The sequence below is a fragment of the Polyergus mexicanus genome, unplaced genomic scaffold, assembly GCF_030449975.1.
Source record: "Polyergus mexicanus isolate NDT 795.1 unplaced genomic scaffold, iyPolMexi1.0 SCAF_2, whole genome shotgun sequence".
NCBI lineage: Eukaryota > Metazoa > Arthropoda > Insecta > Hymenoptera > Formicidae > Polyergus > Polyergus mexicanus.
This window is the reverse complement of record NW_027223322.1, coordinates 10,054,281-10,082,063: the sequence shown is the minus strand read 5'-3', so window position 1 is coordinate 10,082,063 and position 27,783 is coordinate 10,054,281. Positions and strand designations below refer to the sequence as shown.

General features: G+C 41.9%; 1 protein-coding gene across 5 annotated transcripts in view; it reads right to left on the bottom strand.

Moving 5' to 3' along the window:
- Nucleotides 1–27,783, bottom strand: part of Grh (grainy head) — a 103,169-nt gene that overhangs the window by 8,682 nt on the left and 66,704 nt on the right. For all 5 annotated transcript variants that reach the window (XM_070306942.1, XM_070306934.1, XM_070306959.1 and 2 more), the window contains 7 exons: nucleotides 22,399–22,827; nucleotides 10,096–10,447; nucleotides 9,086–9,481; nucleotides 4,506–4,765; nucleotides 1,844–2,012; nucleotides 390–501; nucleotides 11–105 (listed from right to left, as the gene is read on the bottom strand). In XM_070306942.1, coding sequence (XP_070163043.1) covers nucleotides 11–105; nucleotides 390–501; nucleotides 1,844–2,012; nucleotides 4,506–4,765; nucleotides 9,086–9,481; nucleotides 10,096–10,447; nucleotides 22,399–22,827 — 1,813 coding nt within the window. The remainder of the gene's footprint in view (nucleotides 1–10; nucleotides 106–389; nucleotides 502–1,843; nucleotides 2,013–4,505; nucleotides 4,766–9,085; nucleotides 9,482–10,095; nucleotides 10,448–22,398; nucleotides 22,828–27,783) is intronic.

The window sequence follows — 27,783 nt, the reverse complement described above, 5'->3', positions numbered from 1 at the left end:
TGTTCCTTACCTTCGCTGACGATTCGAGTGGGTTCCAGTAAACGGCAATCGCATTGTGCGCGACTTCCTCTATGCAGCCCACTAGACCAACGCTGTTCTTTGTGTCTGTAACAACGAACGTGATTCTGAAACTCGCAGATCATGCTAAGGAATACGAGGCGACTAATACTAACGCTCTCGCGCGAGATGCTTTTAGATAGAATATTAAAATAACGGGGCGTATGACGATAAAATCTTACCGTTCGTCCGTTACGGATTAGGAGGCTTGCACAAAAACACGAGAGACTTAAAGATTTAATCGATCATGAATATCGATAGTTATTATCGTTGTGTATTATTCACAAAGAAAGCTATTATTGATCAGGTCATATCTTTTTATATTATCTTACCAGCATCAAGAATCCGTTGCTTAACAGAGTGCTGTCTGCCATGCCAAAACTGCCAAGCTTTGATCTCGTCCTCTGGACTCTTCTCTTCCCGAAACATCAACATTACCACGCTCTGCGCAATGCAAATAAATAATTATTATGACAAAATAAATTTACAATTATTAATCATTATTTATTAGCATTCAGGTTTATCTGTGACGATTTATCTGTAAAGGAAACTTTCTAAGAGATATTAACATTTATTTATAAAAATCAATATCAAACGCACGCATTCGAATATTTCCTTATACGCACGGTCCATCTTATATTTTTTCGATAATACAATATATTTCTCATAATTATCAATTCAACTTGTAACGTTTCTTACAAACAAAAGATTAAAACTCCTCGGCATAGCAATGCAGCGAGATTTCTTGCATTATCTAATCAATCTGCCGTGTATAAAGGAGCCTAAAAAAATTGTTACAGATGCAAAGTTATAACTCTCGAGATCTCGTTCACCTGGATCGGCGATATCTTTTGCTCAGGCGATACGCACATCAACCGCGACAGACGCACGCTCGAGCGGGCATACACGGGCGTGAGCGGCGAGCGAGCGCCGAGACGGAGGAAGGATTTTTCGTGATTCGGGTGAATGGGCGAAGAACCGCACTCCGACGTACCGTAGAAAATATGGGCGCGCGAAATAAGGAAGGAAAGAGAGAGGGATACCCGTGAATAAGTGGCTCGCGTTACGCGTTACGTTTATACTTATGTATCTACCTACTCGCTCGATCTCCCTTAAGGCTCACGCCGCGAAAGACAGCGGGTATACCGTTCCAATCTGCCATACGCTCGATTAACAATTAACGAGAAAGTCGTAACTCGTCTCGTCGACGGAAAAAGAATTCGCCGTCTTTATCGGAATGAAAATTGCTAACGGTGCGCGCCGCGGCTGCCAATTAGAGTCGCGAAAACACACGACCCCTGAGTTCTTCTGGTTTCGACACACAGCACGCGCGCCGATCATCTCTGCGAATTTTATCGCTCCAGTCACGCGAATGAAATACTGTGCAATGCCAAGAAATAGGACAATTCGACGTGACAATTACGTCATAGATAATGTCGCAATAATACTGTCATATAGTCTTATTATTTTATCTCGAAATTAATTTAGAGAGGGAGAGAAAAAGAGAAAATACTATAGGCACAAATAATTAATTATAGGCACAAATAATGATTATATTCTTTTTCTCTCGAAATCTTATTGACATTAATATAAAAATGAATTAATCATGAATTTAAAGCTATTAAAATTCGGACAATTATGGTATTTTTATTGAATACATTATTGGGTTCCTATGATCTTGAATGTAAACGTTAATCTTTCAAACTGCATGTTTATCTACATCAATCTATATATCATCCTATGAATACCGTTATGCAAACAGTGTAATTATCCTTTCTGTTCTTACCTTGACCGTCTGTCCTGCCTTGAGGAGTGGTTTGTCAGGATCAGGCACATAGTCCAACGTGATACCATAAAATTGGCCCTTGTTGATATATGTTATTCTGTCATCCTCGCGGCGCTGCGACGTGCTGATTGGCGATTCCAGATGATACTTAAAGCCGTAAGGTGAGAAACTAAAGGACAGACAGATAAAATTTCCCGAGTGAAAAGAAATGTGGATATCACACGCGCATATGTAAAAACGTATTTAAACTGCCATCATTCCTCAGTCATTACCCATTTAGCCATTTCACACACGATCAAGATTGGATCGCGTTTACTCGATTATGATAATTATGTGGTCGCAAACGAATGCTCAATTAGCTAATTAATACGCTATGCAACGTCAGTAATTATCGCACAATTATCAATTAATTCTTTATATGAATCCTCACATTTCGCGCTGGTTAAGACAAACATATTCTGTTTGGAAAACAACCGAGATAAATATACGAGACGAATAAAACCGCGAGAAGCGTTTATTAATTACGTTCCTCATTCGCGAAAAAAAGTGAACGCATATGTATATTCCAACGACTAATAAGAATCGAACGATAATGAAAGGCTTGAATTATCTGTAGCCTGAGAAAGTTGGCAACTCGACGCAAACGCGCGACGCGATGTGAAAAAAGGAAAACGCCGTAGGACGTATCGGGATTCGCATCAACCTTGCCGATGGAGATCAACTTCGCGCTTCTAATCGAGCTTATCTCCGTCTCGCGGCTACGATTGCGAGGTAAACAAGTGGACGGCCGATACACTTTATGAAAAATGAACGCCCATAACCCGAGACAGACCAGGGAAAAGACCACGATACAAGACAAGGGCAAAACAACAACGACGCGCGCGCGCGCGCGATGGAGCAAGGTGGACGCGAAGGTAAAACGGGAGCGAAACGATCGGCCGTTACGATCGAGGAAAATCGCTAATCGCCAAACCTGGTCTACCGATCTCCGTCAGAACTATCGGTGAACATTTTGCCGACGGTATTATCGCGCCGTCACGAAAGACTCCAATTATCTCCATCCGCGCGCGACGGCCGGCGCTTTCGCATTCGCGACGTGGTCTTTTCGTCTATTTTTTTTTTTTTTTTTTTTAAATCTCTCCGTACTTGTCTCATTCTTTTTTTCATCAGTCGTGCTGGAGAACCGGATGCAGCGAGGCGATAACTGATCGTGGCGAGGGTGAACGCTCTCCTGTGCGCCTCTGCTGCTTGAGCTACCGTTGCTACTCGCTGTCTATACATCTTGTTACAACTCTCTGTGTGTTGTACAAGACTACCCTTGGCTTCGTCCGTCTTTCTCGTTTCCGTTCGCGAAAAAAAAAACGGTGATCTTCCCCCATCCCCCTTCTTCTTCTCTTCCGTACGCTCTTCTTGACATTTCGATTTCACGGTGCGAGTAGTCGGCGAATGCGCGATTTTTCAACCCGGACCCAGCGCGATCCCGAGGCGCTTGTCCGTTCTTTGAAAATCGGTCGGAGAGAGTCGGCTTAATATCTTTAACATCATTGTTCATCGTCGGTTATTTCGATGAGCTGAGTAAGAGAGAGGGATTTTCAGTGCCACTGATCGTACATGATCAGTTTAACAATGAAAGTAACAAATTACAAAAGGCGGATGGAACAAAACGGGAAGTAGCAATATCATTAATAAGGATAGATATAATAAAGAGAGAGAGAGAGAGAGAAAAGTGAATCAGTCGGCAGGCAGATATGATGAACCGCGAAGGAAATGAACGGTATACGCGCGAAAGACCAAGAGGCAGGAAGTTCTTCTTTTAGTTAAAAACTAATGGAGATATTAATTTCTCGTGAAAATGGAATAATATTGTGTCGTAAATTCATTTTCAATAGTGCCATTAGTCGCTAGAATAAAAAAAAAATATGTTGGTTTATATTTCAAATATTTATCATTAGCAATAATAATTGTGTAAATTAAATGTTAAGAGAAAAATTAGAAATTAATAATTAAATTACTAACTATAGTAATATTTTTATCATTTTTATAATCATATATGCATTATATATTGGTTGTTAAGTTTATAATAACCAATATTTTTGTGTAAATATTTGTATTTAAAGATGGAATATATGAATTTTATATATTAAGATGAGTGATTTCGTTTATGCAAGATTAAAGGTGTTCGTCTTGTTGCGAAAGCTCACAGCTGTTTACTCTGGACAGCATGGAGTTATTAACTTTTATCGCTTCTTTTTCATTCCTTCCATGTAATAAGACAGATTTATCTGTCAATCTCGATATTTATCTATTCGTTCGTTATTCCATCCGACAGAGCAACTTGAACATTCGCTTTTGCAACGTTTATTATATATTTATCATAATTTATTATCTTCGCTTATTAATTCGTTTTAATCAGATAAATTCTGTCGAAGACATGATTCTATCTTTTTCGTCGCTAACTTCGTTTTTGATCTCTTAAATTTAAGTTAGAAAACCTAGGCAGCTGTTAAAATATCGACGATAGAAATTAAATCGACTTTTTGCATAAAATATTTTATTTAAAAAATTTTATTTCCAAGTAATACTTTAGAGAGAAAAAGACGCGCCTCGTCAAATTTTGTATCTCCGTCGATTTTTTAAACAATTATTTTCGAAGTTTACTTACATTTTCGGTATCTGTATCTTGTCGGCATCGTTCTGTCTACCAAAGTCATGCCAAGGACGCGACCTCGGCGGATTCGGGTTAGGATTCGTATTTGTCGCACCTGCGGATACGAGACTGCCGCGTTGCACCTGTGCCTGTGCGTGGCTCTGCTGCAGTTGCAGTTGCAGGGGTTGGTGGTGTATCACGGCGCCGCTTTCGAGGACCACCGCCGCTCCGGCTGTCGTTCCACCGGGACATAATTCCGTATAGTCGAACGAGGACTAGAAAGTAAATTCAGTTCATTGTTGTGAAAAAAAGCGAAGCCCATATATATATATATATCATCCTGTAAAAATAAGCGCCGTAACCTTTTCTAATTTTTTTTTTTTTTTTTTTTTTTTTTTTCAGTTATGTCTAAATATTGGAAATTCAAGTTAAAAATTATTGCACATAGTTGCAGAACTATATTTTATGATGAATAAAATATTCGAAAATAAGATAAACATTTATATAAATGATGATTATAAACTTTCTCGAAATGATACGTGATACCATAAAAAATATAATCTTTTATTTTCTCAATTACGTTAAATAAGCAACCGATAATTTTCTAGCAATATTTTAATGAAGAAAATATGGAACATAATGATAATGTTGGATATATATATTGGCTTTTAAATAATTAATAGAAGACACTGTATATATAGCGTGTGAAGAGATAATGGTAGTTGTATGTCTTTCCGGTCGTGTTCTCGTAGATAAAACGCGTTTGCATATATGTATAATACAAGCGTTAAACCGTATACTCAATTTCACTAATTTAAATGTTTGCTGATTACGGTGTAATCAGTATTTAAAAAACTAATAATGGACGTAATTATTTGTTGTTTTGTATATCGCGATTCAATATCTGTACTCATTCGCGTCTTATTTTGCATATCAATGCATTTCATTAGATATTTTCATTCCTCAAGTATCCCTCGATAAATTTCAAATTGCGCGATTAAGGGGACCATTGGACCGATAAATGATTAATCGCGCGCAAACACGCGACTTTACGTGACTATTTCGACGCATCCGCTTTCGCGCGATTTCTTTCCGTCGATTATACACGCATCATTGTAAACAAATCTTAATAGCTTAATATAAAAGGGTTGCAGCAGAAAAAACAGTTTTCCACTTATCTACTAATGGGGACGTGGTTTCGAGCATTTCCGTTCACGCATCTATCTCGGTGCGTATCCGCATACTGCTGCCGAAGGCAGCGAGAAAGGAGAGAGAATAGAAGCTTTGTGGTCTCGTAAAATCAACCGCACGACCCGCACGCGCTTCCAACCGTGGCAGTTAATAAGCAGCTCGCCAAACGACCTATTCCCTCATATGTCTTCATGCGATTACGCGTCGCCTGCAGTTATTTTTCAATGCAACGCGGTTACCGCAGCTTGTTACTTCAAATCTCTGTCAACCCGAAAAAAAAAAGCACGGCGCAACTTCTTTCTTGCCAACAGTTCTCCACTAACCACTGGATTTGCCATACGTCGGCAAGAAGCTATTTGTCATTTCGAGACTTCTCAAATGCTTCTAGACATTAAATGTGTGAGGTGCAATAAGTATGAAGGTCACATATCTCAAGAAGAATTTTTGCAAGCGATTTTTTAAACGAAAATTTGATCGTATATAATTTGAATATGAATGATTGAACATTTCCCTTTATATAAAGGTTTTACAATTAAATCTCTCAAAATATAATCATGTTCTTTTTTTTAAATCCTTACATTTTTAATTATGTGGTAAATTCGGATTTTTATGAGAATATTACATTTTTATTATGATACAAAATATATACATATATATCGTCAGAGAAGTAAGATTTAATAGAACATTATTTTTGCGATTTTATCGTGTCGTGAGCGAGTTGTGCGCGTAACGCACGCAATTTGCCGGTGGTTTATTTACTTATCATGTTTTATCGTCAAGGTACACGACTGCTCTAATTGAGATGTCACTCCAACGCCGGTAATCGTAATCTGTTTTGAGAAACTTGAGCCGCGGTGTATCGTTGACGCAAATACGAAAACTGTATCGTGGATAAGAAGAGATAAATATTTAATCTCTAAACATGCTTAAAGAGTGACAAGTGTCAGTTAGAAATTGCGGATCCGGTTGGAATATGATACATACATGTTGCGTGCGATATCGGTGGCTGCAACGTGACGCCATTCTCGAAATAATGCGTGCGCGAAATTTACGATTAGTTTAATGAGATTTCTTTATAGTTCACGTTCGCGCAAACGTGCCGAATTTATTAGGCGGACGCGTATAGCTCGCGTTGTGCGATCATAATTGGAGTATTACGTTATGTCGGAGCGATTTAAACCGGCACTGTTCCTAAAAATATTGCGGAAATGGTCGATGTAGAGCGCATTAGCCGCGAGATAAAACGAGCGCGCGTTGATGAAGAAAAATTCTTTCGTATAACGTCTTATATCTGCTTTGAATATCAACATTTTAATTGCGCCTATAAATGTACACGAATCATGCGAGCGTATCGGTTTTCACAGTAGCTCTATAGCATTCAATACCTAATCTCCTGCCATCGTCGGCGTCCCGCGGCTTCGAGTTTTATTTTCAGCGTCTCCCGTGCACAAGCGAAGCAGAACGAACGAGTGCTTTCTAATTCGTAATATCGACCGCAATGCTAATGACTTACTCGCGCGCGCGACTATTGCACGATTAATGTTTCCGGAAGCGAACGAGATATCAAACGTAAGGATGACGAATTGTCCACGTCAAGACAATGAAAACTACCTCGTCGATATAATCGAAACCATAGGCTGACTATTGCCACATTTAATCGAATGAGCGGTCTCGTAAAAAGAGATCAAGAACGCCTTTAACATAAAACTAAGAAGTAGACCTCTAAAATATTTTAGAGTAAAAATGTGTAGAGTACAATTGCGGACGATTGAAATTGACTGCTCGGCTTTTTTTTTTTTTTTTTTTTCCTAAAGAGCCGTCCAATTACATTGTTAAAGTTAGAATATATACGTTTTATCGTAATGAACTTTATGATTATTGCAATTCTATTTATTGATCCTTAAATCAGGCCAGGCAAGATGATCACCTCATAGCAAGGCGCGTCTATCGTGGAAAGTCTAGAACCATTAGATTTAACAAACGCGAGATACCGGAAGAACGGGTTCGCTTTTTGATACCTCGAAATTTTGTGATCTACCATAATCCAAGATACCATAATCGTTTCTTTAGAGGCTATTATGCATCGCGATGTATAGTATTAGCGTCCAAATTTATCGCGCCGCTCTAAATGTACGCAATTATGTACTGGAGACGGAAAAAGTCAGGCGACAAATCGCTTCGAGAACGGCGATCGCCGTTGCATATGCATATTCGATACATATTAGAGCGCTTTAACGAGTAATATCGTGCACGGCTTGCATCGCCCGAGACATGGAGGATTAATCCAACCCTCGCAGTGAGATTTTCGTCGTGGGCGAAAGCACTTTACTTGACAAATCGGAATTGAATACGATAACGATAGGACGCGGATATCGTACGCGAAAATATACACTCTCGTAATAGGATGACGTTTATATGGTAATACCGCATATATTAACGCGCGAAAGAATGTCCTTTGAACGGCGAACGAGCCCCGTTAATGCGCGATATGTACGATATCTCGTCGCGAGATTGATCGCGCTGCGAGCGAAGTCATTTGTATCGCGAGCGATCGAATTGAAAACGATAGCGCGAACGATATCAGTCGTTTCGGATTGTCGTACTGACTTCCATACGAAGTTTGATCGAATTACGGTTATCGCGGTCGTGTCGAGATACGATGATCGTTTCTGCAGCTCGGACACGCGCTCCCGCGCATTTTTCTCCGGACGATTAATGATACCGTCGGCGTCAGCTCTTCGCGTAATTCAGTGGTAAATATCTCTGCGTAGAGCATATTTCTCCTCATATATCCCATAAGTCTCCGTGCAACCCGTCTTAACTCGGAATCTCGCTTGACGGGACAGCCGCGATCCTGTTTCGCTATCTAACGTCGATTTGCTGATTGCAATTTATATAGACGCGAACCGTTTAAATACCGTCTCTGTCGGACTGACTGTGTAACATCATGTTACGCCTGCTAAATCTCTTTAATATTACGCGGTAGAGTAGTATAACATGCAATGTTATAACATGCGAGAATTATGAGTTTGTTTTACTGGTCCATTTTCTCTTCTCGACTTCACATTTTTAATGATTCGAATTTTACTTTAACTGCTAATATTGTTGAAATATCGACAAATTTTTTGGTGCGGGATTTTTAATATTCGCATCATCTTACTATTTTATCAATATAACAATTTTTATCTCGGATTTATATTATCATTTATTTTATGACGAAATTTTAGTGATCATGATTTACGATATCAAGAACACGATATCGCGCGAGGATTCGTTTCGACGGAACGATCGTCCTGCGCTCAAAAGCATGGATGGTAGACGTATAAAAGGCGCCTTTAAAGAAACGGTTGACATATGAACGTATCAAACGAACAAGAAACAAAATTAATCGCGGTTTCACTCACTTGATGAAGCGCCGTGGGCGGATGATGGTCCTGCCTCGGCGTGACCGCGTCGGCGCCTATGCCGGAGTCGGGGCTGGGAAGATCAACGGTCAGGACTTTGCTGCTACTTGACGACAAGCGTATCCCCTGTGTCGTAGACACGTATGAGCTCGGCACAACTTCGTACCTCGTGTACGAAGCGGTTGTGGTAGAGAGCGAGGAAGCGGAGCTTGACGAGGCGAGCGGCGGTAGCGCGTCGCCGGCGACGTAGGCCGTCGTCGCCTCCTGATGGAGGCCGCCGCCTCCGGGATTCGCCGATCCATTCCCGGTCCCGGTCGACGTGGACGTGTACGCGGTCGATTGTAACCGTGGACTGCAGGACGTGTAGGGATCGTAGGGACTTCCGTACTGCTGCACCTGCACGTAAACATACACACGCGTGCAAAATCATTGCGGTTATCGGCATTACTATCTCAAGCGAATTGTAATTTCGTGCATTTTTCCCGTCACATTTACACGTTCGTTTTTTTTGCGGCAAAAAGACGAAATCGATTCACGCGAAGCATTTCGTAATCTTCGAGGCTCTTGCCACACGCGAATGCAACGCGCAAGTGCAAATCTGAGCGATCCGAGTTATTTTCTCGAATTATTTTGCGGCATACTTGTTGCATTGGGCTATACGTGACACAATGTTTGAACGATGATAACATATTATAACGTTCGCATAGAGATAGCAAATCTTTAAGCAATTTTATCAAAGGGTACGAAATGATATTTGAAATCATGAAAATTGGTTATAAGCTTTTTCGTTGCGTATGATGATTGTGGGATATAAGATTTTATAGTACGAAACATTGAAAGAATCATAGAGTAGAAATATCAGTCATTAAGTTATCATCTAAAATTAAAATCTTGTAAAAAATATCAACTGGTTTCGAAAAATCAGAGACAAATGGCGAATAAACGCGAATTATCGCGCATTCCGGAGAGACGCATGATCGCGTTCTCGGCGATGATCGCTCAAGTCTCACCTGTAGCTGATGCTGATGATGATGGTACATTCCCGGCGGTGTGGGACTTTCCTGCTTGTGTCGTTTGCTCGATTGTTGACCTGCCCGCGACGAGCTGAGGTCCTCTGGTTCCCTCTTGACCCCGGCGATGCCGGCGCTCGAGGCACCGTCGTGTCGCAGGGACTGCGGGCTCAACGGAAGCGGAAGGCCACTCTGCAGGCTCTGGCCAGGACTGTGGGACTGCTGGTTGTACTGATGGAGGAAGTGATGTAGCTCCCCTCCTCCGGCACCTTCGCCGCCTTCCATGCGATTCGTCGAGGCGGAACCGGAGCCAGGCGCCTCCTGCACCAGCAGCTTCTGGCCCATCACACCCCTTCAACAGTCCGTGAAGAATTGACCTTCAGTTATAGCTCCTTTACCGGGCACCAGAATCAGCATTGATCCTCGCCCCGCCGTAAGAATGCCTGACGAATTCGCGCTATGTATATCGAAATTGATACAGCGCGCCCGTTCTCGCGCTACCACCGATTGCCTTTTACGGGGTCCACCATCTGCCATGAAAACGATCGGATTCTTCGCGGTCATAGAATATCGTCGAGAACGGCGTAGGAGTCTAACGCAATTGAATCTCCTTCAAAATTCTAACGATGATTCTCCCTATTTCAAATATTAGACGACGTTAGTCGTTATACAGCGCATATGTTCTCTTTTTATTATTTATTTTTAATCTCATCGATAAGATATTAAAAAATTTATAAGTATATAATAGAAAATAATTAAGTGAAAATGTTTTTGAAAAATCGAAAAAGATTGGAGATATATTGTATGTCTTAGTTTTATTAACATCCTGTATGTTTCATACTTTTATAATTAGAGACAACTAACGTTATACTTAGATTCAGTGTGTTCATTGAAATGATAATTGAATTGCCGATCTTAAAGAAAGACGAGAGATGGGCCGCGCTTTCGTTACTCTTTCTCCGCGCGCCTTGTCATCGAATGAAATTCGGTGAGGAAAATTCAGCGTTACACTTCCTCTATGCATCGGGCGCTGCATCTGCCGAATTCGGCAATAAAATTTTCGACGCGCGACGCGCGCCGAGTAACGCGATTCGCCGATCGGCCGTACGGTAGAAGAATCGAGAGGATCGCGGTATTATGCGAAGTAGTTAACATGTTATATTTAGCATGATAATACGTATCCACAATACCGGCGACCCTTATAAACTGCCAACGCTCTCTCGGTGCATGCCATCCTTCCCTCGTTCTCTCTTTCCTTTTATCATCTCTTCGCCTGTTCCGACGCGACGGATCGCCCCTCGCCGTCTTTGCCGGAGTGTCCTGGCAACCTTTACCGCCAGATTCTGTCTTTCTCTCTTTCTTTCTTGTTAACCCTAAAAAAAGTATACATCCCTTCTTCTATCCTTTCGCAACGTCGTGTCGCGGTGCCTACCCTACGGTCAGATGCTTCCGCACAATGACCTTTTTTTTACACTGATACCTGATCTCTCGTCTACCGCTCTCTCTCTCTCTTTTCTTCTCTCCCGCCCTGCGCCTCTCTCGCTCTTATCTGCTTCGTAATACGACGAAAAGGGTGACGCCGAGAGGATGAGAGACTATCGGCGTCGCCCTCGGCACACTTGTGCACCCTGAAGAGGTGCGGATAGGCCTCGGAACGGGGGAAAGACGGCGGGTAAACCCGGCCACGGCCGAGGCCGCGTTCTCCCGAGCACAAGCAAAGAGAACGCGCTGTCATAACCCGAGGCCATAGGCGGCGAGGCCGCTCATGAATTCGGCTTACGTGAAATGGATCCGCGCGCGTTCTCCTTTCGCGACGCCTCTCGCGAGAGAGTTTTCCCGATAATGCGATGCTAATCCGAGAAGGCGCGGTGCGAAACGAGATTCGCGTGCGCGTACCTTGGGAACTCGATACGATGGATGCACCCCTGGAAATTTGGGATCGTTGGGTGTGAGGTATCAGATTGCGAACCGAATCTGATTGGTGTTTTAAGCTCTCGGGAATGTCTCGGTGGTTTTGTGCGACTGTCATCGACGTATCTTCATCCAAGACACGTCTAGATTTTTGCGACAAAAATTTTCGATAATTAAAAAAATATATCGTCATATTAAGTATATAAGTGTGTTTCATGTTTTTCAAAAAATTTCAAAGGATGTATGATTTTCGTTTTATATCTATTTACTCTTTTATCTCGTTTTAAGTAAAGTAATGCGTTCATAATTACAAGCTCCGTAATGAATCTCAGTATTGACAGAGTGTTGTCGAACAAGGCGCAAGATATTTTTTTCGCGGTTTCCTAATCATCGGGGAGTTAAAGTGCCGAATGTTAGTGCATGGTCGCGCAAGAAGAAGAGAAAAGAGGAAAGGAGTTTAACGTAAAACGAAAGAGGGATCAATGCTCGCTTTCGGCCAGCCTTTCGTAGAGTTACCTATGCGTATGCGACCAGTTTCTCATTGTCGTGCGAAAAGTCTCAAGCGAATGTCAATGAAAAAACTACCGCATGATACATGAGCAAGTATTTTAACCATAAAAAAGCGCGATAAATCAACGAATTCTGCCGATATCGATAAGATGGACCTTGAAAAACAATTAGAGATATATTATCATGATCATAAATATAGTTTTTGGCAAAGAAAACGCATCATCTTTGCCATGCACTCAATAATCTACGATTATCTGTAATCATACGTTTATTCATTTTTTATTTTCGTTCAAAAAAAAATTCGAAAGTTCAATATATCTTAATCGCGACGTATCGTTTTTAATATCCTGTCTCTGTTTCGAGAAAGATCGATCATCGCTTCACCGTTAGATATGTGTAGAATTTCGAACGAAACGAACGGTACAAGATGTTGCTGTCCGACGCCGATCCTTTTTATCGCCTTACTTTTGCTCCTCTGCGAGGAAACGCCGATCTCAACGACAAACGGGGGACGCCGCATTCTTTTTCAGCAAACGTGCGTGGAAAATCTCGTCCATTACCAGCGGTATCCGCGGTGCGAGTGTCCCCCGATCTTCTCGGGGGTCAATAAGCGCCGCGCACGAATTCTCGTGCCCCGGCGTGAGTCGAGCGCACATTCGCGCCACAAACGAGTAAAAAAGACACAAATTACGCCGCGTTATACGCGGCATTCCGCGGCGCGGTTTTTTTCCTTTTCCTTTACCACAGAGAGGATTCTCCGCGCGCGCAACGCGCAGCGTAAGAGGCAATTACGTACTTACGGTGCAGCATTATCGACGACAAGGCACTCCGTACCGGACGACGGCCCGACACGTGAACCTGCGGGTCGCGCGGGGTCATCGCCGGGTCGCGATACACACGGCCACCACTTGTGCGCGTGTACGCATACGCATGCCAGCCCTGTCGAGCAACGTGCGCGGGCGCCAGAACGCGGTTCGCGGTACCGCCGCTTCAGGCTCGCGGTAGACCCGCTTCGGAAACCGGAATCGGGTGTTTCTCTAACCGGAAATCGGGCCGTATCGTGGCCCGTACTCTACCTACTGTACGGGCACATGTGTGCGCGTGTGCGCGCGCGCAACCGATTTATCCGTATGTGGCACGAGACGAAACCCGAAAGACAGGTCCGGCAAAGTGGCGCTCTACCGACTCGTTCTCGGGTCACTCCTTTGATTATCATTGTCGGTCTGCTCTTTTTCCACGTCTCGCGTATACGGGCCTCTCGCGCAGGTCTACGGACTTCTTGCCTTTACAAGCGCACGCATGCACGCACGTTCGGCACCTGTGCTTGTAGCACGTGCCACCGAGTCGCGACAATGTCAATGTATGCATACATATGTGTCATATATATACGGACGGACAGAGAGGAATGATTTTAAATGCACGCGTCGAGGCCAACGACGTCTGGCACTTCTCACGATGGTCGACGAGCGGCTTTTCTAACGCTTTACTTCCTAGGAGTATCGCGCGCAGTTCTCAGAATACGTTACTGTCGGTGACTTTCGGGAATTATGAAACGTCTCTTGACCCCGATCTTAATGTCTCGTGTTTTCAACTATGTTTTTGTGAAAGCACTGCCGTTCGTATATTTCGTAACTAGCAGGAATGTCTTTTTGAAATTTTATTAAATATTGTATAGAAAAAGGATATGTATATCAGAAATATTACCATTCTCTCTCCTTGAGAAAGAGAATAGAAGAGACGAAATAGAAAAAGTTTAATTAATCGATAAACAGTTTTAATGAAAATCGAATATAGAAAATAAAGATACATTTTATGTGAAATTTCGCAAGATTTTCAAAATTGAACTCGCATCGCTTTTAAGAGACGCCAACAATTTAAAAGTTTCTTCAGATTCATAAATAATCGCAAATATTACGATGCAGATTTGCTTCGATCAAGATTATACCGATGAGTGGCCTATCATCAAATGTTCGAACGGCAATCTTACATCGCGGAGGTGCGATTTTCCTTCTCGTGCAACAATTTACGATGTCGAGAATGCTCGTACATCGTAAACTCGGATTGTCATGTGAGAAACTCGACACTGCGATCTGTTAGATACCTCTTGAGGTCGAATCCTCGACTTTTCTTATTCGGTTCACCGCGGGTCGTTCGATGGAATAGCTCGATAGCTAGAAATGCTTTGATTCTCAGACCTTCGTGTGTCCTCGAATTCATTCGCACCTTCCTGTTTTACTAATGAGACGTTACGCGATCCGGTTCTCGTACTCCGGTTCGAGCAGCGTGAATCAACCCTTGCGAGAACGTGTCCGTTTAATGCTCTTTGACTTCGTTACAGCAATTGAGATCGTTGGCACGAGAAGGAAGTTGGCCGGATTTAAAATGTCTTTTGTGACCCCGAGACGAGATCTAAGATCCTGCGTTCCCGCGATCGCAAGACCGATGATTCTAGGCGGGATACCCGTAAGGTGATACAAAACATACGGCGGCGTTTCTAATCGTAAATTCGAGCTAACGAGATAATATCGCCGCAAGCTAACTGTCTCGATCGAGCGATCCAGTTCTTGCCTGGTAATAATCGAGACCTCATAGTTGTACAGCGCAACATCACGACGTGCGTAATTGGCGACACTATTCGCCTTCTTTTCCCTTTATCAATGTTACTTCTCGCGAAAATATAAATACACAGATAGAATAAAAATAATTTGGCAATTTGTAATTAGCAAAAAAAAAAAAAAAAAAAAAAACTCCGCCAATTCTATGAAAAAAAGTCTTCATCGTTGCAAAAATTTCCAATTTTTAACATCGACAATTGTAACGGTTAAACTTGAAATTTCCATATCGGGATCAATATAAATTTTTAATTACTTACAATTAGATTATTTATACTATTAGAATGCTTCATTATGAATGTTTCATATATCATTCATCTACGTCTTATGTCGATATTTTGGAAGGATTTCTTTCATTTGTATCTACGATTCGACACGTCCAATGGTTTTAGGTATACGCTGTGCGTATATGATACTTATGTTTTATTTTTATGGCTCATCTCCCCGTAGCACGCGACTCGCTCCGCGTGTGATTTCCGCAATCGCGGAAAGATCCGGCGCTACCGGACAACGCGGAGATGTGGAATCCCACGCGACAAGAGCGCGAAACGAGGGCGTTGCCGTTCGCGTTACGTGTGCCCGCGTGTGCCCTCCCCCCCCCCCCCCCCGCGCAATTATGTTCCTCCATAATCGTAAATTCAAATAAACGAGAACGCGTTCGCGCGACGTTACGTGTCGGGCATAAAACAGCGGTGGCGAGAAAACGGGCCATGGCACTCGTCGTCCCACGTTTCTGGTTCTGGTTCCGGCCTGCTGTCCGGTCCACGTTTTGCCGTTTTACGACGTGACACACGAAGCCCTCCCATCCCCCTCGTTCCCCAGCTTGTCAGTCAGGTCAGAGGCCATCGCGGTAGTGGCCGCGATTCGTCGTAGCGGTGACTCTTAAAGCAGATTGCCGCGTAACGATAACCGGGAGAAATGAAACGTGTATAATAAAAGGTAGCGACAACTCGTATTCGTCGTTTGGCCGATCGTCGACCATCGTAAAGGTTCTCGATCTCGGTTTTCTATTATGTTTAAGAGAACAAGGGAGGCGTTATAAGGATGGTGCGACAGAGAACGAATTGAATTTCTAGCGACAGAGATTACACACAATTAGAAGTTTCTAATCGTCGCAATTATGATATCGAAAGTTGGTCAGTTTTTTTCACTCAGGATTTGCTCAGATTTGTTTTATGTACGTAAAACAATTATATTCAGAGAACTTTTTGATTCTTTTGTCACAATGTCGCAATATTTTCTTTCTCAGCATATATTTTTTTGTTCTTAAAAAAAGTATGTTTTCCTTCTTATAAACGATGAAACATTTTCAACTTATTTTTAAATGAAATTCAATCAAGTTGCTTCATTCTCTAACATGTGTTTGAAAGTAACAATAAGACAACCGCGGAGAGACGACAAAAAACAATCTTCTTCGCGATACGTGTTCACGTCGGCTACCCGTCTAATCCCGTGACAAGTCAGTTGGCGAGTATGCACCCTCGTGGCAAGAGAGCGTAAAGGCCGTTGCCGTCTCGTTGCCTAAGTAGATCTTGGCGTGACGATAGTCAGGAAATGTAATAAGAAGTTGCAGCGTACCGGCGTTCATTGCCGATGTTCGTTCTTGAATCTTTTAAAGACCGACCTCCTGAGCAAGACTTCATTACGTTCCACGTCGCTTCGTCGCACGTACGAAAAGACGGTCGTTAAAGAAAGATTCCGGATCCGGCTATTACGACCGTCGCTCGTATTATATGCAATACGGCGTATACGAGAGATGTAGAAGCGTGGCTAACACCATATTTACTCGATCCCGTGTCTCTCACTTTCCTCGAGATATTTCAGATTGAACGAAAATTCATTTCGCCAACCTTTGCGACCATTTTATTCTCGATTTTATAACGTACCTTCCCGCTTCGGCACCTCTAAATAATCACAATCTGTGCGTTATCTCGGCAATTAAGAAGCATTAATCATATTGACGTTATCCATATGCGTCCCAAGGCCATCGTGAATTTAATACGAATTAATTAGAAATTTCTTATCTCCCCAGGGGGGGAAATTTCACTTTCGAACTCGGCGTGTAATCACCGCCGTCTGCGGAAACGTGCGTCGTACACGGTGAGATGGAAACTACATCGTTGCGGTGAGCATGAAGATTGGCTCCATTCCATTTCTCCGATACGTTATACATCTGTGCCACTATAAAATTTCTGATGTAATGATATACTATCGCGTGTCGAGAAGAAAGACAAAAACATTTTACGAGTTATTCAACCGGATCGCAAAAAAAAAAAAGCATCGAAAACGCCATCGAATAAAATAATATTACTGCTCGCCTCCATAAACGCGATACATATTTGATTGCATCGATGGTAAAATTTATCAAAATTTTCCATTTGTAGCATTTGAAAAATGCTTTCATGATTGTGTAACGCATAGTTGTCACAATTAACATTTCAGATTTGGGAATTCATAATTTGCATTCATTGCGAAACACGGTTTCTCAGAACATCGCATGACCAATACCGATGAAGCAATCGATCGCGAGCGAACGAAAAAGATTCTCGTGTACCTGACTGTTGCAAGTGACAATTACTATAATTTGGAAGAATACTTCCTGCCGACTTACAACGCACGCAATTGCGTGATGATTGTTCTATATTGCGTATTATCGTCATCGCGGCAATATGTTCGATAAATATACAACAAACCATCTATAGGGAATATTTGCGCGATTTAAAATATTATATACATATATTGCTTTTTCTCAATTATTATCATATATAATCATAGCGATTCTCGATGACAGCGTCAATCATTGCGACTGTTGAAATAGATATGACACATATAATTTTTTTCACGCGATATTAAAAGTTAAATATATAATACCTGGACAATGACAAGAGAATTGTATCTATCGTTAAAGAAAAATAAATAAAAGTGATAAATATATAAGAACATTCGATTTATATTAAAACTTATTGAGAAACTTATGTAAGTGTATATCTCTTAGTTGCTGATGTTTAAATAAAACTAACTCTTATACCTATGTAAAGTGCGCTTGAGAAACTTTGCCCTTTTATATGTTAAATAAATTAAAATCCAACGAAGAGAAAGAGAGAGAGAGAAAGAGAGAGATACCACAGAGAGCGTAAGCGTGTTTACGCTTTTCGCCAGCGGCGCGTCTACGTTGCTCCATCAAGTAACTTTTTCGCGTTTCAATTGCCATCATCGTCTACCTCCGAGAAGCGTCTTCATCCGCTAATTGAATCAATGTTGCCGGACGAACGCTAAGCGCGACGGGTACCCCCTTATTTCCCGCTTTATCCCGCGGCTTTTCATCGCGGCTGTTCTCCGCGTTTGGAAGGCGGATATCGCGGTTGTCGCTTATGCCCGACGGGCGTTAAGATTAAGCCAGCGATCTAGCAGAGTGCCCGGGAGGCCGTCTTTTACAGCGGCGGCTTGCTGTGAAACCGTACGCCGATTCTCGATGGCTTTGCGCCATCATTCTACAATCCCGTGGCGAACCATAAGCGACCGCCGGACACCGTAATAGTCGCGACGAGTTATCCGCCTCCTACGCATACTCGGCTCCGCACACTCAACGAGATCTCAAGGGTTGAGTCTATCACGAAGATCGCGATAAGGGACACATTCTTTTAAAGAAACAAGTTTTAACATTCCTGCGTTTGGGCATCGTATCTGACGATACAGATTGCGGACTGAAAATATGTCCAAAAGTGAAGGTGTTATTAAAAAAATGAAAACTTCTTTTTACAACGAGATCTGTTTCATGGCAAATGCGGCCCTACCTTTATGCGTACAATAATATGGTTAATTGAACAGAATATACTCGTCGCTCGACTATTATTCGAATTATGATATGACTGTCTCTCGGCGTGAACGCGGCGAATTCTATATATTTTTCTGGACCTCATGTTGGGAATGATAACGTTATTATATTTTGTACATATAAACGTAGGAGATCCTACATTGTTATTCGTGTTGAGAGAATAAAAATATGATAAAATTCTAGGATTAATATTATAAAGAGTTAAAAATCTTGCGTGCGGGTTTATAAGAACTCGTCAAGTTTCAAAGTTTCCTTATTCTTCTAATTGTTCGTGTATGAAATAATCCTTAATCTCTCTAATTTAATTAGGCGTACATTTGGCTCAAGTTTCGATTTGTAGAAACTTCGTCTAACTTGTTCTAAAGCTACCATCATATAAGACTATATAATTACAAAATTTTCATTCGCGGTAAATAAGCCTATCTAATTTAAAATAAGTTTCGAGAAAAGCGATAAAACGAAATCCCCCGAAATCGCCCGCTAAGCTTTCACTATGTGACAACAAAACCCGTCTTAAATCCCGATTAGGAAAGTCGTGAGAAAACTGCGGCGCGTCCTTTCAACGGCAATGGAAAACACATCGACGCATATTATCACGATCATATCTAGCTGCGAAAACATGCAAACGTTTGCACGCGGATTCGTTCTGTATTGTCCCTACGTCGAGATACATTTCCTCCGAATCGTGCTCGTGCTCGTGCTTGTTTTTTCTTCCTATTATCGCAAACCGCGACCAGAGAAGCGCTTGATCCCTTCAGCGAGCGCGACACAATGAAATTGGATTAAAGTTGTGCCCTTGATAGTCCTCTCATTCTCTCTCCTCGCAGCGACGCGACAGCCGAGAGCGAGAGAGGAGTTTTAACGATCTACCGCCGTACAAATTGTCGAGATGCTATCATCTCTCAGCGGGAAGAGAGAACGGGAGTAGAAGATGTAGATAGAGAGAGAAAGAGAGAAGCAGAGAAAGGGAGAAGGAGGAAGGGCAGAGAGCGCAGAAAGGGGCAGACAGGGAGAGAGGAGAAGATGCGAGGAAAGATTAGGGCGGCATCTCCCCATGGCGAGGTCGGTAACAGAAACTGCTGTTGGTGATGTTCCTGATGCCGCGCTGCAGTTGCTGCCGTCGCATTTCGCTGCACTACCTCTCCTCTTGGCTGCCCTCGTATCTGACACGATTCGTACGTTGAGGATTCTCAACAGTAAATTACAAAATATGCTAAGCGGCCGATATAAATCAAAAGTGGGGCCCGCGCGCGTCCGTAGATTCCCGAGGGGTGAGAGAGAGTCCTTTACCCGTTGTCTCCGTCTCCTGGATTCTACGGCGCAAGGGGTAAGGGATTCCTTCGCGTTCTCCATGGCCAACCAGGCCCAAAATATGAGGAGAGAGAGACCCCCATCACGAATCGGGAACGAGGGAGAAATTCTTTCTCTCCTTCTCGTGCGCAGTGCGTAGAGTACTGGCGCGGTGGTTCAGTTTGCAAACCGAGCAAATGGACCGGAAGACTCGAACGCGAGATATAAATAGGCCCGACTGGAGAGCAATATATCTACCCAACTAAACTCCGCTAAATTGCTTCGGCGTAATGCAAAAGAGAGCGATATAGAATCGTGAGCCAGGAGAGAGAGAGAGAGAGAGAGAAAACGAAAAGCTCCGTTTATCGATGGCACGCTGCGCACTCATTTAAGCGCGAGAGATTTATGGAATATCGATAAACTCCTAAAGAATTGTGATTACTGTTCCTTTGATATAAGTATAATCTGCGTAAATGGCCGTGCATGAAAAAGGCACTTGTGCCTCGTCTTCTTGTGGAATGAACGATTTAATAATTTTCTTTGGCATACATCGTAAAAAAAAAAAAATCTAATTTACTCTTTACGCTTTATTCAGCGTGTATTTTATTTATTCCACGTTATATGTGTTAAGCGAAAAGAACATAAGCCTATCGCATCAGTATTGAAATGATGCATATTCCTTTCTACATTTGTTTCACTATTAAGATAACGAAAATATATTGTACATCCGCGCTTGGTAGAATATGAATTACATAATTAACGTGTCAAACGTCTCTTAGTGCCGACTGATTTTACACGCGATTGTCCCGCGTAATCAGCCCCCGATAACGAATTACGCTCACCGCGAGCACTCAATTACGCGGTCGAGACTATTAATCGAGATACGGCGAAACACGAATAGCTAATAACGCGCGCCCGACGAGCCCCGCGCCGAGAGTGTTCGCTACATCGGGACGTGGGGCTCTATCTGCGGATCTACGCTAATCGAGTCCTCTGGATGCACCCGCGGTACAGGCTAGTCGTCACGCACACGCACGTGTTTATGGATGAGCCACGTACGAGCGGCCACGTGCACGCTCGCTTCTAAATTAAGTGCATCGAGTGAAGAAGAGCCGCGCGCGAGTGCATAAAATTACGTGCGTTACATGCGAGTAACGCTGCGAGAGATGCTTTTACAAGAATCTTGCGCTAAGGCTATACCAATTTTCAAAGGCTCCGCGAATATAATAATATAAAATTCTCTTCATATATTTCTTCCTTATATAAATTATTTTATATATATATATAGTTGTGTAATAATTCTCTAGTCATAATATAAGAAAGTTATGAGCACAAAGCTGGAATGCAGAGAAGTAATCACAATGCTTGAAAAAATTTGCCGAATTGACGAATAATTTTGCGATAATGCAGAATCATTTTAGGAATTTAATATTTTATAGTTATGTTTTATTAGCAAAGATTTAATTCTTTTTAAACTTAAATTATATACTACGAGCGTTGCAATTATTCTCTGTTATCAATGATTTGAGATATCTATATATTTAAAAAATAAATATCGTTCTTTAAATCTTAAAGCTATTTTTCAGCGAATTAATTTTGTCCGGAAAAGTCAATTTGTTCAGTCAATCTCGATGCGAATCTCCGGAACGTGAATATTGTTGAATTATTTAAATGCGCGATCGAGGCGAGCGAAATCTTCCTGCATTTCTAAGAGCATGATTATATTCCGTGGATAGAGCCGTAGAAAATCGCGATTCTTTCCCTTGCCTATGATTACGAAGCTTACACGCGCGGATGAGAATCTAAAATAGCGCGAGATAAAGCGAGGCATACGCGAAGTTCCGAAGCGATGAAGACTGTATTGCGTAAAGCGTGCATAATAACGGCCGTTGTCTTCAGCTCATTTTTACCCAACATTAATTCGCATTTTCAAGCTTTGCTTAAACGTTATCGCGTTTGACGAGAAATAAGAAAAATATCTCTTCCAAGAGAGACTTAAAAGTAATAATAATCTAAACTATATATAACGAGATTCCAATATTATTGAGATCGAAGATAGTCTCTCGGATCTCTTTCCAGCTTACGGATCGGTCACGGATTTCGTAAAATATATAAAATCGTAAAATATATAAAATCAGTACTCACGTGGACCAGAGTTCGTGCGTGGGCGGCAACTTGACATCCGCGGCCGTTTTCTCGGGCAGTTTGTAATACTCGTAGACGTAGGACGCGCCAGGATCGTCGCCATGGCTGGTTACCGCCGACACCTGATGCTGCTGCTGGAGATTTAGCATGGCAGCGGTCGCCACTGAGAGCGGATGCTCGCAGTAGGCGCGCCAGTCGCCCTCCATACCCTGTACCTGCACCTGCACAGCGACTCTTTTGTGGACTTCCGGATCGGCGTCTTCGGCGCCGCTCTGCAGGGACTGTGCCGCTGCTTGGGCCGCCGCCTCCTCCGCTCCCAATTCCTCTTCTTCTTCCGGTTCACGCTGTCCGGATACGTAGTCCTGCTGATGCTGTGTGTCGTCGCTGACGACGGTACCGTTTGTATCCTCCTCGCTGCGACTACGTCGTCTGTAATCAAGCGAAGCGATCCGTTTAATTGTCGAAAGCATAAGTGTTCGGACAATTTTGCGAATATCCTCGATTGAGATAATATTTAAGTAAATATATATCTTATTTACAAGTATATCGATAAATAATGCTATTGCATGTAAAATATGATTAGCTGACATTTGAACGTATGAGAATATAATTATAAATCTTTTTTCGTAAAAATATTGTTTTGAAAATCGTGATTTCAGTGTCGTCTGATGGCAATGTTTCGTAGATCCATCGGGAAAGCAAAGCATATTCCTGCTGTTGGCGATGACCATAAGCGACACAACGCGAAAATAATTAAAAAAAAAAAAAAATTTCCCGAGGTAAAGACTGCGGTAACGAATGCGCCGCCGGAATAACAGTTAGAAATAACCGAGCCCGGTAGAATGTAATAAATTACAACGAACCCATCGAATTTATCAATTAGCGATAATCGCGATGCATAAGCCTCGCTGATGATTCCTCAATTTAGCAATGACCACCAGCGGTGTGGAAGCGCGTCGTGTGCGACGCATGGTTGTGCCGGTAATTTATTGCTTACATCGTGATACCTAATCGCGCTATGCAAACGAGAGAGAGAGAGAGAGTATATACGAGCTTTCGACTCCGTACTTAGCCACCTGGATATTTGTCACCGGTCGTTACTTTCCGAAGTATACCTTCCGGCTGCGTGCCCGAAACGATGAGATTTATGGGCGCGAGACGGGAACGACTTTGCAAAAAAGAGATATCCGACGATGCGACGCAACGCGTTTCTGAGAATATTTTAATAAATAAAGTTTGCGTCATTTTGTAAAATTAAATTACTTTTTAGTTCTATCGCGTTTTTAATGATGAGTAATTAAAGATAGTTGATTCGCACAAGTAAGGAAATTTCATATTCATTTTATATTATATTTTATAATATATGTACTTGAAAAACTTAAAAAAATATGTAAAATTACATAAACAGTAAGCGTAAAATTATAGCATAGATATAATGGAGATGTTATACATTTCTAATATTTATTGTGTAATTTTATATTTATTGATCTTGCATTTTTCAAATGAAACTAGATAAATTTATTCATGACAGTTTTTATTTTGAAATCTGCATCTTTTAACGCTGAGACTTTCCCCGCAGTACGCGTATCACCTGTTTCTCTATGCGACGGGGATAAACTTAATCGCGAATCGGGAAAGAAATCTCGCGCATTGCCACCGCGGCTCGAAGCAGATGACGATGAGACGGGCGACGAAGAACGAGGAGGGAGGGTCACGTCGTAAATACGTATACACGCATGAAGATTAATTATTATAAACCCCTGCCTGTTGCCTGCAGTCATCAATTTATACTCCTCTCTCTCGTGCATCCCAATTCCAATCCCGATCCCGATCCCGCGAGTCGCACTACGGAATAAAGGCTCATCCTCTCTAATTTATGCATGTCGAATCAATCTCCCTCCGTCTACCCTTCCTTCCTCCGTCTCTCTTTCTTTCTCCTTCGCGCTACCTACGTCTTTTACTCCTTCTACGATCTTCCTCGCGCACCTGGACAACCGTCGCCTATGAGAGAGAAGGACCAGCCACCCCGATAATGAGGACCCGAGTTATCCTGTGCAAATATTTTCCTCGACGGCTGTTTGCACAGGCACGAACGGGCCGGAGATCCGATCATTGAACGCGCGCATCGCGGACATGCATACATATATATACCTAAGTTTTTGTGCAAAGAAATCTCGAGCGCGCGAGTGTGGTAGTACGATTCCCGTAGCTGCGATTCTGCATAATACCTACTCGTCCAGACAATGAATTTATGCGCGATCATCCGGGCGAAAACTTCATTCCGAACGAAATGCAAACATAGATTTCACGGCGATGAAATACCGCGCCGCGAACGCGATCCTATTCCTCCTGTCTGTGCAATCTTCATTCTGTCTGCTATCATCCTGCGTTTCACTTGAAAATTTTCTCTCCGCTACATTAATAGTATTCGTTGATCATGTGAACGGCGTGAAACTACTTCTTCGAGAATATTTCTCATCGTCACTCGATCAAATTTTATGGTTCGGCATTAATAATAAATTTCTACGACTTTATATGTGGCGAATTAATTACGATAACATATATTCGAGTCACGGACTTAAAGAAATTTCACTCTCCTAATAGAAATATCGTTGTAATTTCAATAAATTTAATTTTTCATAATCCGAACATGGAAAAATGTATCTCTTATATCTCTTATCTAATAAATATTAAGATATTGTCATTAAATTTGAAGTTATCAAAATTACAAGAATTTCCTCTCATTTACCATAATTTTATATCTTGTAATAATGTCACGTTCACATACATTTATCTACGTTTATTCCTGAGATTCAATATAAAACTTGCTATTTTGTTTTTCTTTCTATCATATTCTTGCTTGAGGGATTTAATCCCAAGTGCTTGGTAAACGCAGCTTTAATAATAATAACTTATGTTACACAGCGTAATTGATAACCGACGCGTATGCAATGCCACAAATAATTGGCCAAAATACTCGACATAAGATCGATCCATTATTAAGGTATTTCAAGCGAATCCGACATAATAATGCACGAGACCCTATAATTTTGTCTCGCGGGAGTCTTTGAGGACGCGCAAGAAGAAACTTTCGCCGATGGGCTTTGCGTTCCTCGTTGCCCCCGAGAAAAAGCGGTATCCCGCGTACGACGCCACGCGAAAAAGCTTCGAATCGAGATAGAAGCTCGTTCATCGGCGATCGATTTTTGGAATAATGCGAGCACGTATCACATTGCATTGCGTGCCGCTTGTGTACGTGACTGGTATATCTCTTAGACAGGTAACACGAGAAAAAGGTTAAGAGGAAACGAGCGAAAGATTCTAAGACGAAAGAGAGAGAGAGAGAGAGAGAGAGCGAGAGCGAACATGCGTCGTCCGACGAGGATACTTCGCGTATGTGCTAGGCTGGTAAATACATATGTAAATTGCGAGTACCCCTATTACAGAAGAGAGAACTTCACCTGCGCATCCGGTTTTCGCGTGTGCTTTGATTTCGTCCCCGTACGTCACGTCCTTCTTCCCGTCCATCTTTTTGCTCGTATCGCGCGCATATCACTTTTCTATAACGCTAAATCATAGCCGATTTCATTAAAACCTCCGGGATAAGTAATTGCTGGTGTATCGGGTATGGCTACCGCCACGGAGAACATGTCCGTGTTTAGTCGGCGATATATCTTGAAAATTAAGGTTTGTGTCCCGGTCGATATCGCGCCGTCGCATCTTAAATATTGCGTAATTTCGACGATGCCGATGATTTCGAAGACTGATCTTTGATGTCGTTTTATCCTCAACGACGTAATGGCCTCGTAGTAATTATATCGCAGCTGTCGAGAAACACTATAATTTGTCATAACTCATTAAATACTACTTGTCCGATATGCCTAGAAATGAAGTAGACAAACGCAATCTCTCTAGAATTAATCGAGAATCGGCGTTTTATCGAGGTGAGAAAAAAAGCCAACTTTTTTAATTCGTTAAAGTTCCTGAAACATTTTTTCGACAGTTTTTGTAAGATATGAGATTTTATATATTCAGAATAATGTAGTTATATTCCGTGAATAAATGGGGATGATGCAAAGAATCTCTTTTATGATGGTTTGTGCATTACGATAGATAAAACTTTATTGCAGCAATGAAGCGTACAACGAAAGAGACACGGGGATTATCCTCAACAAAATCACATCGATTTCTTCACGTTGGTTGTCTTCACTAACAGAAAGGACTATCAGCAATATCAACCTACATTTTCCCAATATAATCTTAGGGTTTTACGTTCGTCCACATGTCATCATATCTTCTTGACATTTCGAGATCGCTAATATTGATTGATATTATTATAATATACTCGAAGATTTTTAACGCTGTAGGCACAAAACCATATAGTGTAGATAATAATATTATAAACTAAAATTAGTTTCTTTTTTACAAATTCGCGAATCAGAGATTAATTTCTTCCAGCGGGGAATCAAATCTTCTTATCATTTTTTTTTTTTTGCATTTTTGTGATGTTATTTAATTTTAATATTGTATTTTTCAATATTTTGAGTAACAAACATCGCGATAAGTTTTAGTAATAGAAAACTTGTCCATTATATGTATACATTACACAATTTTTGATATTAAATTCTATGTACAAATAAAATTGTTTTATTTTTACACATACAAAAGAATCATATAATTAAAATGTCACAATTTTATAGTCGATAAAAAAAAATAAAAAATTGCAAATGTTAACAAACAATATTAATATAATTTTACATGAACATGTTTTTTATTCCAATCGCTTTGTATATGATGCCGCATGTATTTGTGCATCTCTCGTATATGTACAACCAACGTGGATATTTTCAAAAAAAATATATAAATCCGTTATTCGCGTCTTATACACATCGGTATTCCCGATTGAATGGAAATCTGCCCCGGCCAATCGGATCCGCGCCGTTATTAGGATCATCCGTCTTGAATAGCGGTGATCGTGTTCGCTTGGACAGTTCGTCCATAAACATAGAAACGTAGGGACTCCGTTTATGCGTGTCTCTTGAACGAGCGTCTCGTGATCGTCGAACGATACGATGCGCTGGCACGACATGACTCGCACGCAGTCCACCTACCTCAATACGCAAATGATGTAGGTAGGTGGAACGCACCGAAGTAAAGTTCGGCCGAGATAAAGGCAGCCCCCGACGGCAAGACTGAAGAAAAGAGCGAAGAAGAGGAGAGATAACACGGTGCGCATGTCGGAATATTAGTATTCCGCAAGAGTGTTGTCCACGCGACCCGAGAACCCACCCCATGTTGCTCCCTCGTGTGCATTTCAATAAAGCCGCCTTCGCTCGGCCGCACGTCTCCGACCGAATGACGCAAACTTCCGTCGTCAGCGTTGTA